We start from the raw sequence: 23,027 nt of genomic DNA, 5'->3' as shown, positions 1-23,027 counted from the left end.
ATCCATACACGAGCATCGCGTTAAACGCGCACGATGAAGAAGGAAACTCATTCCCACGCGTATTCCCGAGGACGCGTACACGAGCGAGAGCCTTCTTTACTCGTCTCTTCCCACACGTCGCGACGTCTGTCTCAAACTATGTGCGTTCAAATAAATTTGTGAGGACGGAAGGTGAAAGAAAAAAGAAGAAAATAATAAAAATAATAAAAAGCTTGTTTCGTTCGAAACAAAAACAAAACAAAAAAGAAAAAAAAGAAAGAAAAAAGAATGGTCGAAAGACCAGACTCTCTCGAGAAGAAGGCATCCCTCGATTTCACTCGCAACGATACGTACATATATTTCACTTTCCCCTTTGGAGATACGAATTTACTGGCTTCCAACTTACGTAAGGCCCATTTAAATAAGCGAAAAAAGAAGTGTTCATAGCGACGATAAATCGGTAGTTAACTCGAGCGCTCGTTAACGGACCGTCGAAATGTAGAAACGATCTGTAAGTACCGCTCGAAAGGCGAACTATTTTGAAAGAAGTTCAAGTAACGAGGATCGCCGATCTTCCGATCGCAAAGCAAAGGAAAGTATTCCATAGTGGTATGTAGATATATCAAGAACTCCTCTGTACAAACTGGTTGCCCCCGTAGCGTAGCTACGATTTATTTGCTAATAAGAAAGCTCGATCGTTTCAGTTATGTGTACGCCGTGAGCGCGGAGTTGGCATTTGTAATTAGTCGCTCGTTAACGGCGGTAGAGTAATTACCTATCGATACGCCTTGTGGTTGTGATTGCCTTTTTATCTAATACAATGAAATGGGTTGATATCGGTTGGACATATCGATGACTGGACCGTGCCGGCAATTTATTTTCTTCTTGGCAATAATCGGTCATCCCATCTCTCGTATTACCCAAGCTAGCCTTTTTGTGACGCGCGATGCTACCATTTCTGCTTTCTCCTTTTAACTATGCGCCGAGATATTTTCATCCATAGTATTCGTCGTTGCCCGAGGGCTTCGCGCTTCGAATATAAAAAAAATAAAAGATAGAAAAGGACGCTATCTTTGGTATAAATAATAATAATAATAATAATAATAATAATAATAATAATAATAATGATAATAATAATAATAATAATAATAATAATAATAATAATAATAATAATAATGTAGCCATTTGTTATGTTAAGCAATATAACTTATTTAACTCCATCTAGTCGGACAAGAAAAAAAAAAAGAATGACATTCTATTCGACGAAAAATACCGTATAGCATAAATACAGATATGAGATAGGTGCGAAGCGTAACGAAAATTATCACATATGGAAATATTTGAAATTATAGCCTTAGTAATCGTTCAAGCGTCGGGTCGTTTGACGTACACTTTTCAACATTCACCTGCCTTATATTAATTGTTTGACGCGAATTAACCCCCTTCGCGCGTAGGCGTTCTACATGACTCGCTCTCGTATGTCAAGAATGACCGTTTATATGCTTGTTTTACATTGCTACTTACAAAGCAAACTGGTTATATTTCTATCGGAGGAATGAATAAAATAAAAACGAGTAGTGAAGTTGACATTTTTCTACTTTTTCTAATCTCACGTATAAAAGCAAGGTGGTATTGGCTTTTTCTACGCTAAAATTAATAGCACCTTGCGCAATAGAATAGTGCGCCTCGTTACTCGTGTACATTATGATTTTAACGCTACCTTAGACCTCAAGTCTGTACTCGGATGCATCCGTGTGGCTATAAACTACGACAAGTAATTTATTCTATGGTGTTAGCCACGATTTTTATTTAAATGAAAGTAGCCATCAACGTTGAAAATGTTATAGGTTAAAACGAATTTCTCATTGCTGTAATTCAATTATAGTTTGAGTTGGTTAAGCGATATCATAAAAATAAATCAATATAAGTCATTGAACGAATAATCGGTGGTTCCCGAAGTTTGTAAGGAGGAAAAGAAAAAGAAGAAAAAAAAAAAGTAAGAATGAAAAAAGGAAAGAAAGAAAAAGACACAGCGGTAAGACCTTATCTCAGATATAGTTAGCTTATCAGCACAAGTCGATGCTTCCTCGTGTTCAAAGTGTTGTTCGAGATAGACTAAAGTACGAGAACGTTTAAGTTTTTGTACGGCCTCGCGTACGTAACGCGCGTGCCTATCTCTAACAGTCGACTTTCTTAGTCTCGTTCACGCACTGATTATTTTAGGTAAAAAGCCCGAGATATCTGAAGAAGGATAGCGAGAGAGAGAGAGAGAGAGAGAGAGAGAGGGGGGGGGAGGGAGGGAGGGAGAGAGAGAGAGAAAAAAAAACTCTCGACTTCGGGTAAACGCTCTCGATCATATATGCGTGCGTATATTCAAAAGAGAAGGAAAGAAGAAAAGAGAAAAGCATGGAATCGGGTTCGAATGAAATTCTTTTATTTTGAAAATATATTAATGCAATTGAAATTCATAGATATGATTAAGCTCGATGGACATAATAGCCATAATGTTATTATACGCGATAGTCGAACGTGTAACACTGGTAGGAAACAGAAAAGAAAATTATCGGTGCAAATGGTATTTCTGTTGGAAATAAAAAAAATAATATAACATTTACTTTCATTTGATATATTTGTCATTAGCTATGCAAGAACCGTATGAATTTAAATTCCTTCACTTGGTTTACTGCCGTTAAACGAGCAAACGTCATTGGCAATACGCAAAAGAAATCACTGTGAATTTTTTCGTAATAACATGTTTCGTACATATATACGTACGTATATACAAGGTTTAAAGAGCTCGTTTTATTTTTTTTTATTTTTTATTTTTTTTTTTATTTTTTCTTTCTTATTGAAAATCGATGAAAATTATACCCCTTGTTGCTAAGTCATTGGGAATGCGATTTAAAAAGAACATACATTAATTTCCATTGCATGAATTTCTTATCTCCATGCAAGTTGAATAAAACAGACGACTTTTTCCGAATTTTCTTTTTACTTTGAAAAGTGAAAAAAAGATAAACTTTATTGTTTACGTAGTAGAGACTGCATAGCTTACTGTCAAGAATTTGAGCACAAAGAGAATTCCCCGTAATATCACAGTTATGCAAAGTTCGTGGGACCGATAAGACGCATTTGCAGTCAAGAATGTGATCAGAAACGTATCGTTTACAATGTGCATATATACATACGTCACGATAAAAGCAAGATAAACATGTTCAAAAGTAAAAACATTTTTTGCCCTTAATTTTCAATTTATGTTTTATATATTCTAATTATGTTTTCCAATTTCATATTTTTATACAAATTTAATATATATAGCATAAAATCCGCGACAAGCAAGTACTGGAATAAATAGTTCTATACGATTTATTTACTTTTATTTAATTCTATGAGATATGGACTCGAAACAAAAAAAAAAAAAAAAACAAAAAGCAAAAAAGACAAGAAAAAAGAAAAGAAAAGAAGTATTTGGCGTTATTATCACAAATCGATATTTTCAATAATAATTTTTCTTTAACGTACGACAAGTTAATACGTAATCTCGTAGACTCAACGACGTATCTGTGTCACGTGTCTCGATATAACAGCAACCAACGATTGCTATCGAATCGATGGGAAAATTATGTACGCAACGTATGGCCCGCAAACGGGTAATTAAATATACGTAACAGTTGTCTCCCAATGTCCGTTCGGTCTAATCGACCATAAAAACCTGTCTAACGCGTTGACAGATACGAGAATTTACATGGCCTTTGCATTTCGTTTAATGAAAATTCTTGCAACATGTATAGCATTGCAATTTTTGATATCCCGTCGAGATGCGAAAGCCGTTCCAATATCGGCTATCTTTCCTTTTTAGTTTATTTTTCTATTTTCTCGTTTTCTCCTTTTTTCATCCTTTACACACATATTTATATATTTATATTCCTTTTTATTTCTTCTTTTTTTTTTTTATCAACGATAATGATACAATAAGACAAAGGTTAACGACATGAGCGTATTACATTTCAAATTTACATCTGGAATTACTACTTCAACCATCGGCTTTCGATTTCGCAGCGACCACGTTTAAGGATGTCCGACATGGTGGGTCAGTTTTACGCGGCTTTTTTGTGGTTAGATATAACACGATAACCACGACTAACATTGTTGCTTGCACAAGAACCAAACAAGCAAATTTTGTGTACACGTTGTTGGCCATCTTAAAGTGTGCTTTAGAATCTCAATGTCGTTTAAAGGATTATTTTTATTACACGATCCGTTAGTTTTATGGCTGGGGCCTATGGCTCCCATACTCTCTCTTTCCCCTTCCTAAATTCTCTCTTTTTGTAACATACAAATATCGTGAAACTCGTAAAACATTCTTAGGACTTTCGTCAATAATTTTCCAGTCCGGAATTTATTTACGTAGAGTCATCAAACTTTCGATATATGTTGTCGTAGATGTCTTCGTCTTTAATTGGGATCTCATTGTAATAATTTATCGTTAATTAACTTTCATGTAATATTTCTCATGTCATCATCTTCGCAAGATCGTACAATTACCGACAATGAACTAACGATCCGCCTTTTCAAAATGTAATAATTAATTACAAAATAATGCCGTACTAAATCATTCGAAATTAAAACCGTGGTAAAAGTTAGTCGGGGGACCAGTCATGGAAGTGAAAGGCCGCGAGAGTCTCTCATTTTTGTTGTTGTTTTCTTTTTCCTCTTTTTTCTCTCCTTTTTTTTTTTTTCTTTCTTTCTTTCTTTTTTTCACAACTTCGATAACAAGCTGCTCCGAGAGTTGGACACGAGAAAGGTGATAAAAGCTGGAGGGCTTGTTCCTCCAGGATAGAAGGGATGAAAGATATGATGCTGGGAAGGATAGTGGGAGATGGAGGGGAGAAAAGCTCGAGGACTGTTTTCAATGTGTCGAGGAGATCGGGCAAGACCTGGCAAAGCAGGTGAAACGGTTCCAAACTGGTCTGAGGTGAGTTTGGAGAGTTGTTTTAAAGCCGGAGGTGGAAAGCAGCATCGAGCAACAGCATTAACAGAGAGAACTGGTTTTGGTAGAGTCTATGCTAGGCCGGTAGTACTTGAGTGCTAGTATAGTGGTAGGGGTAGAGCGATCTGTTTCGTCGTTGCTGGGGGCGGCGGCGGCGGCAGCGGCGACGGCGACGGCAGCGGCGGCGGCGGCGGCGGCAAGAAAAGCAAAGGAGTGGGGGTTGACGGCTCGTCAGAGACAAGCGATCCTTTACAGTTATAGTCAGTCCGGATCGGGCGCTCGGTTAGCCGCGACTCTTTGCTGCGTGTTCTTTGTTGTGTCGAATAGAAAATCCAAGGAGGCAGGTGTATAATAATACGTGAGCGTGCAGAGAGTACAGTGAACAGTGTTCGCGCATTTATAGTTCTTCCTTTCTCCCTCTCTTTCTCTCTCTCTCTCTCTCTCTCTCTCTTTCTCTGTCTCTCTCTCTCTCTCTCTCTCTCTCTCTTTCTCTCTCCGTCTCTCCCTCTCCCTTTTTCTCCTTTTCATCTTTTTCCCTAATTTATACTTCGTACAAGTGGCAGAAACTCTGGAAAAGGAAATAGAGAATCCAGCACGATTAACGGTACGGCGTCAAGTTTTAGTTCACGTTAGAAAGGAAACGCGTGTGTTAGTTTCTTCATTCTTTCTTTCTTTTTCTTTTCTTCTTTGTGCTCTTTTTTTCTTCTTTTCTTTTTCTATTTCTTTTTCTTTCTTTCTTTTATTTCTATCCCTTCGAAGTTTGTATTCGGCAAAAGGAGCGAGCATTTTGACATTTCGATCTAGCGGAACACTACTTTCACATTCGATCATCTCCCATCGGCGATGGATCGGATTTACGGACTCGTAGTTTTAGAATGATCGATGAATCGTGACGTGTATGTTTGGTGTATGTCAGAGAAAGAGAGCGAAAGAGAGAGAAAGAGAGAGAGAGAGAGAGAGAGAGAGAAAAAGAAAGAGATAGCCTGTTCGGCGATCGACTTAAATTGGCAGCTGCAGGATAGGTTTCTCTGATAAAGTATGTACGCGCGTTGTCGATATAATTAGAACGAGGATTTAAAGATGTAGGAAAGAAAGAGATAGAAACGTAGGAGGAAAGAGTGAAAGAAGAGGAAAAGAAGAAGGAGGTAAATGTGGAGAAGATACGGAGTTATCCAAACACACGGCGTCAAATTATTCGCTTAGCGCGTAACGTTATTTAAATTTATTCATGGACATTGTCCGCGTTCGCACGGAAAGTTTAAAGAGAAAGGAGATATCATCGTCATTGTTGTTGTTGTTGTTGTTGTTGTTGTTGTCGAATGCGCGAATATAATTGTAAGGGAAATATAGAAGGAGAAAAAGATATAAATAAAGAGAAGAAAGTATCGTCGGGAGAAATACAAAATGTGAATTTCGCGGGGAACTCGCGAGGGAAATTGCTACCTTCTTCGGCTACCGAGAGCGAAAGTAAAAGTACACCGGTGTTGCTTACTTAACTCGCCGCTTAGTTCGTTCGTTCGTTCGTTCGTTCGTTCGTTCGTTCGTTCGTTCGTTCGTTCGTTCGTTCGTTCGTTCGTTCGTTCCTTCGTTCGTTCGTTCGTTCGTTCGTTAGTGTAGCGACATTTAAAGTGCACTTTCTAACGCAGTAGTTCGCGTTTCATCGTAGGATCCTTTTTTGAACGGCGTACAAGTTCGATACTCTGATGAAAAATCAACGAAGAACTCGTAAGTCTCGAACGAAAGCGTCACGAGAAAAGAGGGAGAATTAGAAAAAGAGATAGATAGATAGATAGATAGATAGAGAGAGAGAGAGAGAGAGAGAGATAGAGAGAGAGAGAGAGAGAGAGAGAGAGAAAGATACGTAGTTTTGAAATCGACCAAGACGATACCGCTACGTCGTAGACAACGCGCTCGTGAAAGTACTTCCAGTGTGGTACGACCTACCGGTTTCTTTTGATTATATGAAAGTCCGTGTCAGCGAGAGAGAACCGACCAATCGTGAATGATTTTTTCATCGATGATAATAAGCGCGTCCTTCCGTAGACACGTGTCTACAAAATTTCATACATAATAACAGCATATATTTCGTTTCCCTTATAAACTCAAATAGCGTTCATATTATCTTTCATTCTTTTTCTTTTATCTATATTACTATCGATTCCGTAGAAATTATTTTCTAGTTGATATATTCTCTGAAATGAAAATATCGTCGTATATGATAATAAAAAGAAGTTACAACTGCATTCATTATCTTCAATTAATATAAATACATGTAAAAAAAATAAAAGGTACATATATAAATAGATAGAATTTATTATTGATAAAAACACTCGCGCGAGCTCGACCGCTTGTACGCGGATATGACCTCGTAACACTCATCGAAGACTCTTCGAGAGACGATCGCAATGAAAATGGGAAATGGAAAATGCAAACGATGATAACAATGACGTTCGTGCCCCGCGGTCGTAACGCGCGCACGCGCGCGCACGTCAAGGCGTTCGAACGCCTTGAATTCCCCGGATTGGCGTGTTTCTTTCACCTTCTCCTTCTCCTCCTAGCTCCGTCTCTTCGTCATTATTTTCTTTTACTTCGTCGTTTTCATTTTTCATCTTCGACTTTGTATTCGTCTTCTTCGTTATCATTATTCTCGTCTACTCCCACATTTTCTTTCTCTTATACATTTCTTTCCTTGTTCACAATTACATGATCGTGCACGCCAACAGGCGCCTTATCGACTTTACACCTGGACAAGCAAACCGATAAAAACTATCGGCATATTTTCGATTGGTTTCGTTTAATTAGCTAGCTAAGTTAATCGTTAATCTAAAATTTCTTCGGAGAAGCGTTCGTTCGATTTTCAAAGAAGCGCAGCGTGAATCGTCAAAAAGGCGCTCACCGATGTCGGATCGAAGGCCGTACGCGAGACGGAGGCGTCTGGGAAAAAAATTAACGAGTGAAAGGAGAAAGGAAGAGAATCTCGTCCGTAGCTCGCTGCTCTCCACCGCTTCTCTCTCTCTCTCTCTCTCTCTCTCTCTCTCTCTTGCCACGTTTCCATGAGCCTCTTTTCTTCTCTTTTTCTCTTTTTCTCTTTTTATTCATCCATGCGCTCCGTATAACACAAGCTCCGCTTGTTGTTAATTATCGCGTGCATGCTTACGGAATTAAATAGAATTCCCTCGGCCAAACTTTCAACACACGAAGAGCAATGCATGTATTTCCTCAAATTAATTTATATAATTTTTACGTCTTCGTAATCAGCTCACGATGATTTCAAATAATTTCTTCTTTCCGTAAAACTCTCTTTAACGAACGATTCGATCAAATTTCAATTTTGAATTCGATTTAGTCGATCGAGATCGATTTTCCGCGTTTCTGTTTACAACTAATGCGCGTCTTTATCGTCGAAGTACTTCCTTCTCGCATCAACTGGACATAAAGTTATATAAGAACGGTATACACCGACGACGAGCACTAACAATTACTTTCATAATCGGCAGCAGGTCGTACGTGAGTTTCCGATGCAGTTTATAAAACGTTAACCGACCGGTTACAAAATGAAAAAAAATTTCCTTCGTGATATTCCAAATGAAATTCCGTTAGGAATGTAAAAAATTGCGCCCGAATTATTTAACGATCAACTTGAAGAGATTATTTTTCTCCTTGCTCTTTCTCTCTCTCTCTCTCTCTCTCTCTCTCTCTCTCTCTCTCTTTTCTTCCTTCAGCATCGATTAACATTTAATCAAAAAAGGAATAATCGATCATCGATCTTAAGACACACATACACTGACGAACTTCGAACTTTAGATTTAAATAGGATTTAAAAACTTCTTTAACCGGATTAGTGTCCTATACCTGTATTCGTACACGGATGTTTCTTTAAGCATTGATATAATCAAAGATTCGCTTGATAAAAAGATCTCGCTTGTTAATTAATCGATTTAACTCTTGCACGATCGTTCGTTCCAAGATATATAAACTTTTTTTAATATGTCTTCAATCATTTTGATTCATACATTGAAGGAATATGACGATTCGTATATTTAATAACGTTTGTTCTTTTGTCAATACCGTATAATTTGGCACGTGTTGTAGAAAGGGAGTAGCCACATCGGGACGAGTGTCGGTGCAACATCGATGAATTTATAAAAGGACTCTGAAATGCGGGAATGTTCTTTTTGGAAAATCCGACGAATGACAAAGAAGCTAAACGAATATATTCTTAACTAAAAAAGAGAAAGGGAAAGAAGAAAAGTTCTTTGGGAAAGATCGTCAAGAAAAAGTTAATGTTAAAGAAAATTTGTCTGAAAAGGAGAGATCGGAGGATTTTATGGTGAAAAAAAAATACCCCCCACCCCCTCCAAAAAAAAATTGGTGCATCTTCTGGAATTGAAAACTTGTAGATCCGAGTGACCGATGGACGTGACGGAAAAGTGACGCCATCGACATTGCGGAAAAAAGTCAGCTGCTAAAGGTAAACGATCGTTTCTTTCTTACATTAACATATTATTCATTCATCCTTTTCTTTTTTTCTTCTTCTTTTTTCAATAAAAATTATGAATTACTGGATGATTTAAATAATTTCTCATTTCAATTATTTGTTTCGTTGAAAGCGATTAAATTATAAGGAATGACTGAACGTATAAAAAATGTTTCACTTTACCGAGTAAGGAGGTTAATATCCGCAAAATTAAGAAAGAAATCGTAAAAATTATTTAGAGACTTTGTATTTTGTATCTCCTGTTCGATTAATTATGACATTTATCACTCCGACGCGTTTCGGTAATTAGGAGATTACACTTTGAGCGGAACGTTGCCATTTTTGCTAAACAAGCGTTCTTTATGGACGGTGTATAAGCGTTATTTTATGTCAGAAGCAGGAAACCACAACTCTCCGTTAAATTTTTTCACGATCGAAATCTCTGTCTCTATTTCTTTTCTCTCTCTCTCTCTCTCTCTCTCTCTCTCTCTCTCTCTCTCTCTCTCTCTCTCTCTCTCTCTTCTAGTTTCACAAGACATTTCTTCAAATCATAATAAGGAAGGAAGCAGAGTAGTCGAGACGAATTTGCAAGATCGAAATTCTTCGAATATTTGTTTCGCACTTCACTTTCGAAACGTTTAAAAAGAAAAAAGGAAAAGAAAAGAAAAGAAAAGAAAAAATAAATAAGTAAAATAAAAAGAGAACGAAAGAAAGAAAGAAAGATAGATAGATAGAAAGAAAAAAAAGAAATCGATTATAATTTTGTTCGTGTTCGTTTGAGAAAATCTCGAAGTTTGCGTTCCCTTGTAATGCGCATGAAAAGTATTCACGTGCGTAGGACGACGCGACGAGAAGCGAAATACGCAAAGACCGGTAACGTTTGGGAAAGGACGCCGACTGCATTCCACCCGAATGAATTCACTGACCGGATCTATACGGACGTGAGTACGATCTCGTTGAGTACCGAAGGACCGCGTGTATCCTGTATTTTTTTTTCTTCTTTCTCTTTGTTTTCCTTTTTTTTTCCTTTTTTTTTTCTTCTTTTTTTTCTTCTTTTCTTTTTATACCGTATATATCTCTTTTCTTCCTTTTTCTTTTTCTTTTTCTTTTTTTTTTCATTTATTTCAAAGGAAAAAATTCTCGAGCAGATTTAACGAGGGATAATGAAATTTATTCTGTCAAGAATCGTATGTTTAATTACTTACACATGCGTTTTATTCATTCGATGTTTATAATATGGAGCAGGCTAAATGTAAATACATAGATAGATGGGTACGTATAAATTTGAGGTCAGCTCTGAATCATTTAAAAATCAAAATGTTACCGACGGAGAAAAGATATCTTAGGATTCTCTTGCTATTTGCATCCGTCTAAAGACAGTGGGCGGACAAGTGGAAAAGACGGCGGACATTTGACTACGACAATAATGCATTTTATCTTGCGATCGCACGTTATATTCTATGAGAGAGACCTTAATAATAGTGCGACACATTTAAAAGCCGTTTCGTTTAGAGGTAGCCGAAAATACCTTTCTCTCCTCTCTTCTTAGTTAGCCGACGGATCCCAGGGAAACGTGCCTTTCGACGAGTCGAAAGTCGGACCATCTTTCTACGAACAACTGACACACCAACTTAGTCTAATTGGAAACCAGTTGAAAACTAATTGAAAACTAGTTGAAAATTAGAATCGTTCGATCGAACTTACATTTCCTTTCACGATCGACTCGTAATCATCATTCCACGAGCTTTCTATATGATTTTGTATCTTATATTTATGTATTTATTATTAGTATTAATCGATCCAACTAACGTTATCGCGCTATTGATGAATGTAAAGAAATCTAAGGCGGTTGTTAAATCAATCATTAATGAATCATAATTTTTAAACAAATCGACCTTCATAGATATCCTTGGGAATGGGAGATAGTACGAAAGTCGGTGATCGTACGTAAATCGATTATACGGCATTCTAAATTTGTCCGAGAAAATGAAAAAGTTACGTCCGATAGTGGAATGTTCCACTTTCGAGAACTGGTCGGCTTAAGAATTAATATATAAAGTTCGAAATCCAAATGCGTATAGTATCAGTTCAAACCGGTTCGAAACTGTCCAACTTTTATATATCGTTGATTAGTTCTATAAAAAAAAAAAAAAAAAAAAAAAAAAAAAAAGCAAATAAAGAAAGATAGATCGTTGACCTCGCAACGTATATAAGATTGTAAGGTAAAATATTAAAAATATTATTCGCGATACTTTCTACAATGTTCGATTCCTTTTAGTGTTGAAACGACGAAGTAAATGCGATTTGTTAATTATTCATTTAGATTTATTTATCGAAGATGTGAGAAATGAATAGAAATTCTTGGTAGCGAGAAAAACACGGGTTATCCCAAGTTTTATTATCTGTTCCTCCTCTCCTCGGTTCTTAAGGAGAGTCGTTGATAGTCTTTCGAGACGGTTAAAGCACAGACAGTAAGATTTTCAGGGAGATCCCTGCAACGATTTATATATCTTTCGTTTCATCGAAACGTTTTAACTCCTACGTATGTACGTGTCAAATGGCGAGACTCAAGAATACGTACAAAAGTTCTTATTTCGTTTTGACCGTACGATCTCTTTCGATTCCTCTACAATATTCTAAGAAAAAAAAAAAAAAGACACATCCGTCTTCGCCAGTAAATATCTCTTTATCTCCAAGTGTTCTTCGTGCAATCGATATTCTTTGAATTATCAAGGAAGATTAGCAGGATTTATATAAAGATCCAATATCTTGATCGGAAGTATAGCTTTTTCATTTCGTTTTTTCTTTCTTTTTTCTTTCTTTTCTTTCATTATTACGCTCGCTCTTATACTTTTCAACGATGTGATAAATGAAATGAAAAACAAAAAATCGAAAGCGCATCGAACTTGGGTAAAAAGCGGAAAATATATCGTCTACATTCATTGAATAAAAAAGCGTTAAATGTATCGCTTATATTCATTGACCTCGATTTTAAATTATTGTTTATTGTAATATTCATGTCGACTGGTTAAAAATTATACGCTCGAATATGTTTTATGAGACACAACGAATATACCGGATCGTTATGGTATCGATAAGCGACGATTCGCGATTGCATTATAAAAATCGAGCCGTTAAAATGATTCGAAACCAGATTGAGAGGTACAACGTCGGCGATGTGAACGGACATTTTTACTTCTTTACGAGTGCATTCGACCTCGCCAAGAGATACGATCGGCGGAATTTATCTTACGAAGCATTTTCTTTGTTACTATCGAAAGTGCGATAACCTGTAGGAAACATTATTACCGGAGCAACCGTATATGTAACGAGCGCGTAACTACAGGCCTATCCATTATATCTGTCATTATTCGTAATCGTTAATATGCTCATAGTTGCAAACTCCCCTCGTATTTGCATTAAAAACGTTTTTGCATTAGGCTTATTTTTATAAAAAAATCAAGATAGATAGATAGATAGATTAGATAGAGAGAACGGGCGGGGAAGGGGGAGTGGGGGGGGGGGAGGAAGAAAAGATCGTGAAAGAGAATTCTTTTTATTTATATATATATATATATATATATATATATATATATATATTATATATTTGTTTTTTTTCTCTTCATTTATTGTCCATTAAAACTCGTCAACTACCGACTTTGTTTTAAGAAAGTTAAAACTTTAGAACTCTAAAAGCCATTTAGATACTTTCATAATCGACCATGTCCATCTTGCCATTATCGAAGCTATTGACATACTAGAGAAATATTATTGCTACAATATTACACAACGTTCATGGCGTAATAATAAAGCGAACTGTGTAAATTCGTCACGACGAATGTTCCGATAGCAATATGAATTTCCTTATTTTCAACGCGATATACACACGTCAATATTGTAACGTTTAAGCTTTAATTTCTATCTATGTATTTCTCGCATTATCGATATTTCGTTATTTTTTTTTTCTTTCTTTCTTTCTTTCTTTATTTATTTTTTCTTCTTTTTCAGCAGGTGGCTTGCGTCACGGCTTTTGTCAAGATAATGCGAAGCCTGGAAAGATTGTCTGGTAGCGATCAGGATTGTGGTGATCAGGAGATGTACATCGATTTGGACGACGCTTCCGTTGACTCGCTTACAGGAAAACGGAGTCGCCATCATGTCGTTGGCACCGAGGTATTCCCTTTTCGATAACTCTTGTTAAATCTTTTCGTCTCATTCATTGAAAAAAAAAAAAAAGAAGAAAAAGAAAAACAATAATTATTGAACAACACAGGTTAATTATATGCGATAAGTAATATCATAATTAATGACCGTGCGTGTATGTGTGTGCCATCGAACGTCGATATACATAAATTAAGAACTTTGTTGAATTTCAAAGTGCGTCGAAAAATCATAGAGAATATAAAAAGGTTTAAACTTTCGATAACTCATCGGTTAGTAAATAAATTCTTTATCAGTACGCGCTATGCAGCGGCGTACGGTAACAAATTAAGTTAGATATCACGACATTCTTAATCTTATCAATTGCGTTTTGAGAATTCGTTCTGCTATTAACAAACGTCAGATTGTATTTTAATTCCTCGATCGCAATCAACCAAATCTCGATTTCGAAAGTTATTACAGAACGGTGGTTCGATAGTTGACGACAAAAAACTTACACGAACGATACATTTAAGTAATTTTACTATTTTATTTCTCTTTTTCTCTCTCTCTCTCTCTCTCTCTCTCTCTCTCTCTCCCCCCCCTCTCTCTCTCTCTCTCTCTCCTCTCAGACATTTCATTCCGATAAAAAGTTTGTGACGAGTAATTTGAAAAAGGTCTCACGTTACTAAATTTTAATTTTATTATCAATGATTTGAGAATTTTATATTATGTAATTGTTATGATCAACTTTGAATCGTTGATTATCGATGATAGGAATCTTTGTTTTTTTAATTTTTTCTTTTTTTTTTTTACTTTTTTTGAAAGCTTCAAGGATCTTATCGAACAATTGGCGTTATCTATTAAATTGATTACTTGGAGGAGGAGGTGTCACGGTATTTTGATCAGTAATTGACTTTTTCATTTGTTACGTATCGTTTTCGAATGAAAAGAAATAAAATGAAGAAAGTTTATTATGAATAATCGAACTTTGATTTATCTGTTTTCGATGTAAATGAAGGTGGGCGAGGAGAGTGACAGCAGCGGTAGCGAGAGGAGCCCGAAGCAAGCGAAAAGAAGAAATCGCGGTGGACCACCGACGACACGGAGGCGGAAGAGCGGAATTTCTGCGCGCGAGAGAAACCTCAGAAGGCTCGAGAGTAATGAGAGAGAAAGAATGAGGATGCATTCGCTTAACGACGCGTTCGAGGTAATCCTCTCTGACCATCTCCTTAACTCCTCCCGCTATCAAATACACGCTAAATTGGAGAGAATTTTTGAAGAAAATAGAAGACCATCACGAATATCTAACGCCGTTTCAACTTTAATACAAATCGTTTTTCAGCAATTACGCGAAGTAATACCACACGTCAAAATGGAGAGGAAGCTAAGCAAAATTGAAACTTTAACATTGGCAAAAAACTATATAATGGCATTGACGAACGTGATATGCGAGATGCGTGGCGAGGAACAACCCTACACGTAAGTATATAAATATATATGTATGTATGTATATGTATGTACATATGTAATTCTTTTTTTTCGATCAATTGAAATAAACGTAAAGAGGAATAAGAAATTCGTATCGAAGAAGAAAGGAATGACGTGAGAATATGTATGGTAAAATCTCGATTTCCATTCGACGTGCGCCGGCAAGAAAGTTTCTAACTCACGAAATCGACGTGAAATCCTTTCGTTTCTTCGGCAACGATAATCGACTTTTGCGACGCGCATCACGATCGTCGTCGTCGTCCTCATCGTCATCGTCATCGTCGTCGTCGTCGTTGTCGTCGTCGTCGTCGTCGTCGTCGTCGTCGTCGTCGTCGTCGTCGCTGTCGCCGCCGTCGTCGTTGTTTTCGAATGGTGTCGACATTATTTCTCGTCGACTTCGCGTTACGCTTCATCGCCGTACCTTTTTTTTATATTTTCTTTTTCTTTTCTCTTTAATTTTTTTCATCCTCCTTTCGCTTTGTAACATCGATTCCAAATATTCATCAATTTCCTCGATCAAGAAAAACTTGCAAAACTTTCCACGTTCATGCAAAAAGTTCATAACATATAACATTTATGTATAATATATGAATGTATGTATGTACGTATGCAAGAGTACAATAAATATTATACATATACATATACATATACATATATGTGTGTGTGTGTGTGTGTGTGTGTGTGTGTGTGTGTGTGCAGAACTAGATGCATGAGACGTTAACGCATTACGATGACAACATTTATAGGTCATTTCATCTTTTGTTTCGAACAAACGAAGATCTATGTACAATGTCTATTATATCTTACGATCATTGCATATTGTCATCGGCAAGTTAATTATACGTACGACATCGTACTTTACATGCTTGACGGAAGGAAAGACGACGTTAAATGAACAACATGAAGTTTAAATATGGAACATCGCGAAACGAAGATGAAGACGATTTATGGCGATTGTATGTTTGTGCAGTCACTTATACCAGCTTGTCTATCCTACGCGCCTCTACTTCTTTTTTTTTTCTTTTTTTTTTTTTCCTTCCCACCGGCGAAAGAGACACACGTGCTTCTATTTTCATTCTCTCTCTTTTTCTATATCTTTCCCATCGTTACTTCATCCTTTATTAGTCGATCTCTCGAGGAAAGGTAGCACGTTAACTTTTCTTCTCTCGTTCCTCTCACGTGCTTTACTGCCTGTTTTGATCTACGTGAAAATCTTCACGATTTCGTAATCGTAGTTACAATTCGCCGTACATAGCTCATTCATGTCAGTGGAATTTCACTTAGCAATATATTAAATCTTTTATCGCACGGTACTTTTTAACGATTTGTGAATTTTCAAAAATACTTTAAATGTACCCACGACTTAGGTGTAATTTTTTCTTTTTTCATATTCATGATTTTTTTCCTACAACGATCATTTGATTTCTCCTTCTTTTAACGTGAACGTTAACAATCGATATATAGCTAATTTATCTACGTAATAGTTAAACAAAAATAAAACGATGTAGACGACCCCTTGTAATTTTTATTTCTTCATCGATTTTCACCGTTATTTCGACACATAGTTTTCACGTGGTACGGAGAACCACTCGCGCTGAAACTCGTCTCTCCCAGCGCGCGTATGCACGAACGATCGATGTGCATGCCTGTCACGGCTTTCGTCGATCGTTCGCAGAATAATCGAATGCGTGTACTCTTTTTTTTTTTTCTCGCGTTTCGTCGAATCGTGCGAAATTGTTCGAATGTTTCCGCAAACATCAGCATCGTGCGTATCATAGTTTCCATTTTTTTTATTATTATGACTCCGACAATTTTCTTTTTCACGAGTTCGTTACGATTTTATTTTATCTTGATTACAAGAATAAAAACTTTTCTTATTTCAACTTGTAACAAGTTAAGCATCGAGGAATGAAAGTGTGATGAACATTGAAATTTTTGTTGCAAATTTATAAAGTTTTTTCGTTTAGAACTCTCTCTCTCTCTCTCTCTCTCTCTCTCTCTCTCTCTCTCTCTCTCTCTTTTATGTTAGTCCGACGATCGATAACGATCTTTATACGCTCGATAGCGTTTACATGGTATTCTCGACATAGACCACATTTCTTAAACTTTCGTAAGAAAGTTGCTCGTGGATGGTACCTTTGCATCGGTATTCCTCTCGATTATCCACATCGTAATTAGGTCAATCGACCGCTCAACCATTCCTTCTTTCCGCTTGCACCGCTATAACGGCAGATCCGTGAACTCGATGCTCGACTCGGTATTCACCTTCGTGCTCCTCTTACCTTTCTATCAATTTCGGGAAAGGAAATCGTACGATTGAAAAAAAACAAAAGAAAAAAAAAGGAAAGAAGAAGAAACGTTCAGAATGCAAATATCACGTCTATATAGTACATAAACTCGTTTGAAAATAGCCGATAACGTTGAACGACTTAGCAAACATGATTTTTCGATAAAATCCATTTAAACGATGCACGAGTCACATTATTCGTTATCTAACAATAAGCGTTAAACTGAGACTCGCAACGGATATGCCTGGAAAATTTTATTATTATTCAAAAGAACGTATAATAAATATATATATATATATATATATATAGTTAAGTTCTTTTCAATAAACGGAAAATAGTTCTTAAGAAATATCTTTTTCTTTGCGTACTTTTTCTTTACAGCCGAGAGCTCTGCAATTTTACTTTCTGTAATTCTTTTTTCCTTTTCTTTTTCTTTTTTTCACTTTTTTCTTTCTTTTATCGTTTTACTTCACAGACTCACGAGTTATTAAGTTATATAAATTCGTCGATAAGTTATAGTACACTTGTACGACGAACTCGATCGTAATGTCTATCGACGATTCGCAGACTTTCGAAACTGTAAATGCTTGATGTATATAAATGTATATATACAATTATGTTCCCAGCGGCTGTGTACATCTCGAATATGCAAAATACTATATTTTATTCTGTAAAATTATAATCGATTTACTCGAATTTCAATATATATATATATATATATATATATATATATATATATATATATATATATATATATATATATATATATAGATACTTAAAGTATTACAATCTGTCTAACTTTTTGTACTATAATTAACGTGTTATTAATATTTATAATTAATAAATACTAATGATAAATCACGATCGATGTCATCGATGACTTCTGCGCGACTTCTTGCATCATAATAATTAAGTACTTCACTTCATGAACGTTGCTCAAACGAGATCCCATTTAAATTTCTTCCAACATTTTCGATAAACTTTGTTACACTTCATAATATCTGAATCAATGTTTGAACGCTGTTCTCCTTATATTATTTCTCTTATTATATTATTTCTCTTTTTTAACATTTGTCATTGACATTAAAAACGTTAAAGTGGTATATTATCAAACGACCTTTGCTTTATCCGTTACCGAAGTACTTCGTGCGGATATTATCTTGTCGTTTGCCGAAATGAAGCGACTCGGCTTTAGTCCGGCTATTTCGATTGGGATCTATCGCGAACAAACACGTACGTATCAAGTATTAAAAATATATATTAGCAATAGAGCAAACACGAGCCGAGGAGTAGAGACCGTCCTGTCAACTTTTTCTTTTTCTTTTTTTTTGTTCTTTTTTTTCTTTTTTTTTTTCTTTTTTTTTTTTTTTTTTTTTTTTTTTTTTTTTTTTTCTTTTTTTTTTCTCTTTTGTTTTTTTCTTTTCTCTTTCTCATTTATATATACATTTTGTTTGAATATAAATCGTAAGAAAATTTCAAATATAAGAAAATTATAATCTCGACGAATCGAAACGAGTAATGTCAGTTGCAACGGCTAATGCAATACTTAATCTTCGTTATATGCAAATGACGAAACGATTTATGATATCAGAGTCAAGGATGGGAAAATACAGGCGCCTGTATTTTCTGTTAAAGGGTTGACGCACGTCATTCAATCTATCTCCAAGAAATCCGACTTTCTTGTTTTCTTTTTTTTTCTTTTTTCCTTTCTTTATCATGACTAGACATGATGACGTTACGTTTGCATAATTCACTTCAGAAAATATAACAATCGTAATCGGACTACGATTTAGAATTTGCGATCTTTTCGAGATGAACTTCTCAATTGAATACCGGTTACGTAATATGCGTGATTACATCACTTTAAGTAGCAAATTAATCGCGATGCATTAAGTAGATTAAGAATACATGTTAGCACGCGTTATAAATTTATTTTAATTACTATTACATACACGATTTATTTTTATGTAAATGGATAAAAGGAAAACAAAACGAGAAAGGGAAAAGAAATATGATAATTCACCTTTTAGTCGAAACTTTCACGTGGCAACAATAATTCCCCGATAATGCCCACATTCGAAAGAATAAATCAGGACGAATTATAAAGTGCATGGAGAACTACTAACATTTTTTAAAACTTTATTTCGATTTCAATTATTAATGATAAGGCCGCGCGAGGCCAAGGATCTCGGAGTCTTGAAAATTTGAAAGTGTCAGTGGTGATAAATCATGATATCCCGATTTATCGAGTAGCAGTTGAACGATACACAAAGCTTCGCAAAAATAAATCTCATTTAAAGAGACACGACTGTGAAAAACAGAAAAATGATTAGGCGCTAAGAATTAATATTCTTATAAAGGACGAATCGATCACGTCTCGTTCCTAATCGCTTCGAAGAACTAATTGCATCATGTACATACGTTCATATTGTACGCATGTAAATAATATTTATTTCTCTTTTTTCTTTTTTTTTCTTTTCTTCCTTTGCTTTCTTTTTTTTCTTTTTTTTTTGTAATTCTTTCGCTTCATAATAAAATGATCTTGTTCAGAGTATCTATGTTCTTTTTAATCGTAGATTCGTCGACGGTGAATGCGGCTCCAACAGTGGTGACAGCACAGGTCAATTGGAATTGAGCGGTGGCGAGCAACTCGAAGAGGCATCACCAGCATCCATCCTCGAGACAAATAACAATAGCTTACTCCACGAAGATTTGGAACGCAGGATACCTTAGCCGCCTTAGCTTTGGAAAGCTAAGGATCGCTTCTTCACGATAAGATCCCGGTATTCAGTGAAGCATTCATTCTCTACGACTGTCAGCAAATTCGATTTGCAAAGCAGGAAGCGATACCTCGCACGAAAGTTAACCAAAAAGGCAGAGAAACGAAGGACGATGAGGAGGAAAAAGAATAAGAAGGTGATAAAAAAAAGAGGAAGATACGAAACGATCTTTCGACTCGTATACACGGATAAAAGTGAGCGGGGGGAGAGAGAAAGAGAGGGAGAATGGGAGGGTGGGAGAGAGACGACGACAATGATGAAAATTTATACATATATATATACATACAGGTAGTTACTACCATTACTAATCAATTCGTTCCAATCTCTCTTTCACAAAGTAAAAACTCATAATTCCTCTATAGACGTAATATTATTAACATATTTTTTTTATTCCTGACGATTCATTTCTTTCTTTGAAATTCTTAGTAGTATTAAATAATGGAGTATAGATCATTTTGATATTATATTAATGATTACAGAAAAAAAAAAAAAGAGAAAGGAAAAAAAATAAAGAAAAAAATGTCATATGTAAAAAGTCGATAACTACTTGCATATGTATATGTGATATGTATGGATATATATATATATATATATATATATATATATATATATTCGGCTAATTCGCAATTAAAATGGTCGTCGTAAAACCGATCGAGATTTATCGAGGACTATGCAATTTGATTTTACGACGCACTCCGTCCAAGGCCGACTTCAAGAGAGAGATCTCCCGAAGGTCGACCGGCTGAGAAGTTTGGCGAAAAAAGAGCGTCCGCGCGAGCAGCGGATACGTTTTATACTTTCCCTTCGTTTTCTTCGTTCTCCGCGATGATACTTCAACTTGAGTTGAATTTTTGCGTAACTTTGCGAGCAGCTGACGATCTTTTCTTTTCTTTTTTTCTTTTTTTTTTTCGAAGGAATTTTCATTTTATCTTTATAATCCTAAATGACGAAATCCAGGATAGTTCGATGATGTTAAAGAACGAGCGACTAAATTCTTCATTTTCTTTTTTATACACATATATATCCGTCTTTATTAGAGACACCATGGAATCGTAAAATTTTTTCGGCGTTTACATGGCGATGCAAATAATAATAATAATAGTAATAATAGTAATAATAATAATAATAATAATAATAATAATAACAATAATAATGATAATGATAATGATAATAATAATGATGATGATGATGATAATGATAATGATAATAATAATAATAATAATAATAATAATAATAATAATAATAATAATAATAATAATAATAATAATAATGATAATAATGATAATAATGATAATAATAATAATAATAATAATAATGGTAATAATAATAATAATAATAATAATAATAATAATAATAATAATAATAATAATAATAATAATAATAATAATATTAGTAATAAGCTAATTCCTCATGCTCGCATTCGTTCGCGTTCCCGTTCTTCGATGTAAAAAATAACGTAATATTAATTAAGCCGTCTTAATGAACCGCGTTGAAAGCATTATGCGAGAGAAAGTTGTGACACCTGATAACACATCCGATATCTCGTTAGATATCCTTTTCGGATACACGCGTAACCAATAACTAAATAATAAGTCTACGTGATTCGTGTTTGAAAAAGAGAATCCCACATTTACTTCATTAATATTATTTAAATATCGTTCATGTGTCACTCTTTCTTTGACTTCGATATTATCTAACGTCAAATTTCATAAAGTATCAAAATTCCATCGAAGAAAAATTCGTCATTAAACATCGTTAAATCGTTTCTTGAAACTTTCTATCGCTTTTCGTTTCGAGGACTTTCAATGGCGTTATTGACAGTCACGTTGTATCGATCAGAGTGAGATGAAAGAAGTATAGAAAAAAAGAAAGGGAAGAGGAAGAAAGAAAGCGAAAAACTGTGATAGAATTTCGTATTAGAAACTCATTTCGTTCCGGACGAAATCCTGTAAAGTCTTTAAATAGTTGGGTGCCGAAATTCGTGCCGTGTTGACCCTTTCAAAGGGTTCATCAGCAATTTCTTTTCCATCTCATTCGAGTGCCTGCACATTACAAAGGAAACGTTCGTCCGAAATTAAAATGAACGCGCGACGTACGACAAGTGATAAAAAGAGAAAAATAGAAGAAGAAGAAGAAGAAGAAGAAGAGGAGGAACAGGAAGAAAAAGATGAAAAAAGGAAGATAAAAATGCGAGAAAGAAGGAAGAAAAAAAGTAAAGGAAAAAAAGAAATGAAGATGAGCGAGCAATGTTTTTTTTAAAATCGGTGTACGCGATGGACTATAAACGAACGCGCAAATCTTGTATTATTTCGAAAATAGGGACCAGAAACTTCGATTTAAGTTACCAAGCCTCATATATTCGTCGAGGTTGATCGTATAAAATTGCCTCGTGCAATCGAGTTACCAAACGGCATCTCTCTTTTGATAAAAAGGGTAAAAGATTATCGAGTATCATATACCCAGCTAATATTTTCGCGCGTATATATTTTGTTAAGGTAAAATTCTCTCATATCTTTCTCTTATCTAAGGGGTTTTTGTACTTTATTCGTACTCACCTTAGTTTCTTCTTCGTGCATTTATCTTAGTTTATTATCTTTAATTCTCCTTCTATACGATAATCGTCTTGCTACTCGAATATACTATTGAGTGCTGGTGTAACGCACCACTATGGACACTTTATTTATAATATATGCGGATTACGACGCAGATATGTATGTATGTATGTATGTATGTATGTATGTTTGTGTGTATGTATGTTTGTATGTATGTATGTATGTATGTATGTATGTATGTATGTATGTATGTATGTATGTATGTATGCATGCATGCATGCAGGTGCGGGATATGATCGAGAATATTTGACAATTTCACAGAGAATATCT

At 35.5% G+C, this 23,027-nt stretch overlaps 1 protein-coding gene across 6 annotated transcripts in view; it reads left to right on the top strand.

The window, feature by feature from the left end:
* Nucleotides 1-5,222: 5,222 nt before the first annotated feature.
* LOC124951009 (protein dimmed-like) overlaps nucleotides 5,223-23,027 on the top strand; it is a 19,008-nt gene continuing 1,203 nt past the window's right edge. Inside the window, exons 1-7 of one of the 6 annotated variants that reach the window (XM_047498723.1) lie at nucleotides 5,223-5,573; nucleotides 9,062-9,440; nucleotides 10,285-10,387; nucleotides 13,455-13,619; nucleotides 14,608-14,796; nucleotides 14,932-15,068; nucleotides 19,942-20,376. In XM_047498723.1, coding sequence (XP_047354679.1) covers nucleotides 13,488-13,619; nucleotides 14,608-14,796; nucleotides 14,932-15,068; nucleotides 19,942-20,098 — 615 coding nt within the window. In that variant the 5' untranslated portion in view covers nucleotides 5,223-5,573; nucleotides 9,062-9,440; nucleotides 10,285-10,387; nucleotides 13,455-13,487 and the 3' untranslated portion in view covers nucleotides 20,099-20,376. Of the gene's footprint in view, nucleotides 5,574-5,966; nucleotides 6,115-6,210; nucleotides 6,695-9,061; nucleotides 9,441-10,284; nucleotides 10,388-13,454; nucleotides 13,620-14,607; nucleotides 14,797-14,931; nucleotides 15,069-19,941; nucleotides 20,377-23,027 lie in introns of those variants that run through there. The other 5 variants (XR_007101493.1, XM_047498692.1, XM_047498684.1 and 2 more) reach the window with 5 other exon arrangements.

Source organism: Vespa velutina, chromosome 1, assembly GCF_912470025.1.
Source record: "Vespa velutina chromosome 1, iVesVel2.1, whole genome shotgun sequence".
Taxonomy (NCBI): domain Eukaryota; kingdom Metazoa; phylum Arthropoda; class Insecta; order Hymenoptera; family Vespidae; genus Vespa; species Vespa velutina.
The sequence above is the reverse complement of the archived record's forward strand: the minus strand, read 5'-3'. Positions and strand labels throughout refer to the sequence as shown.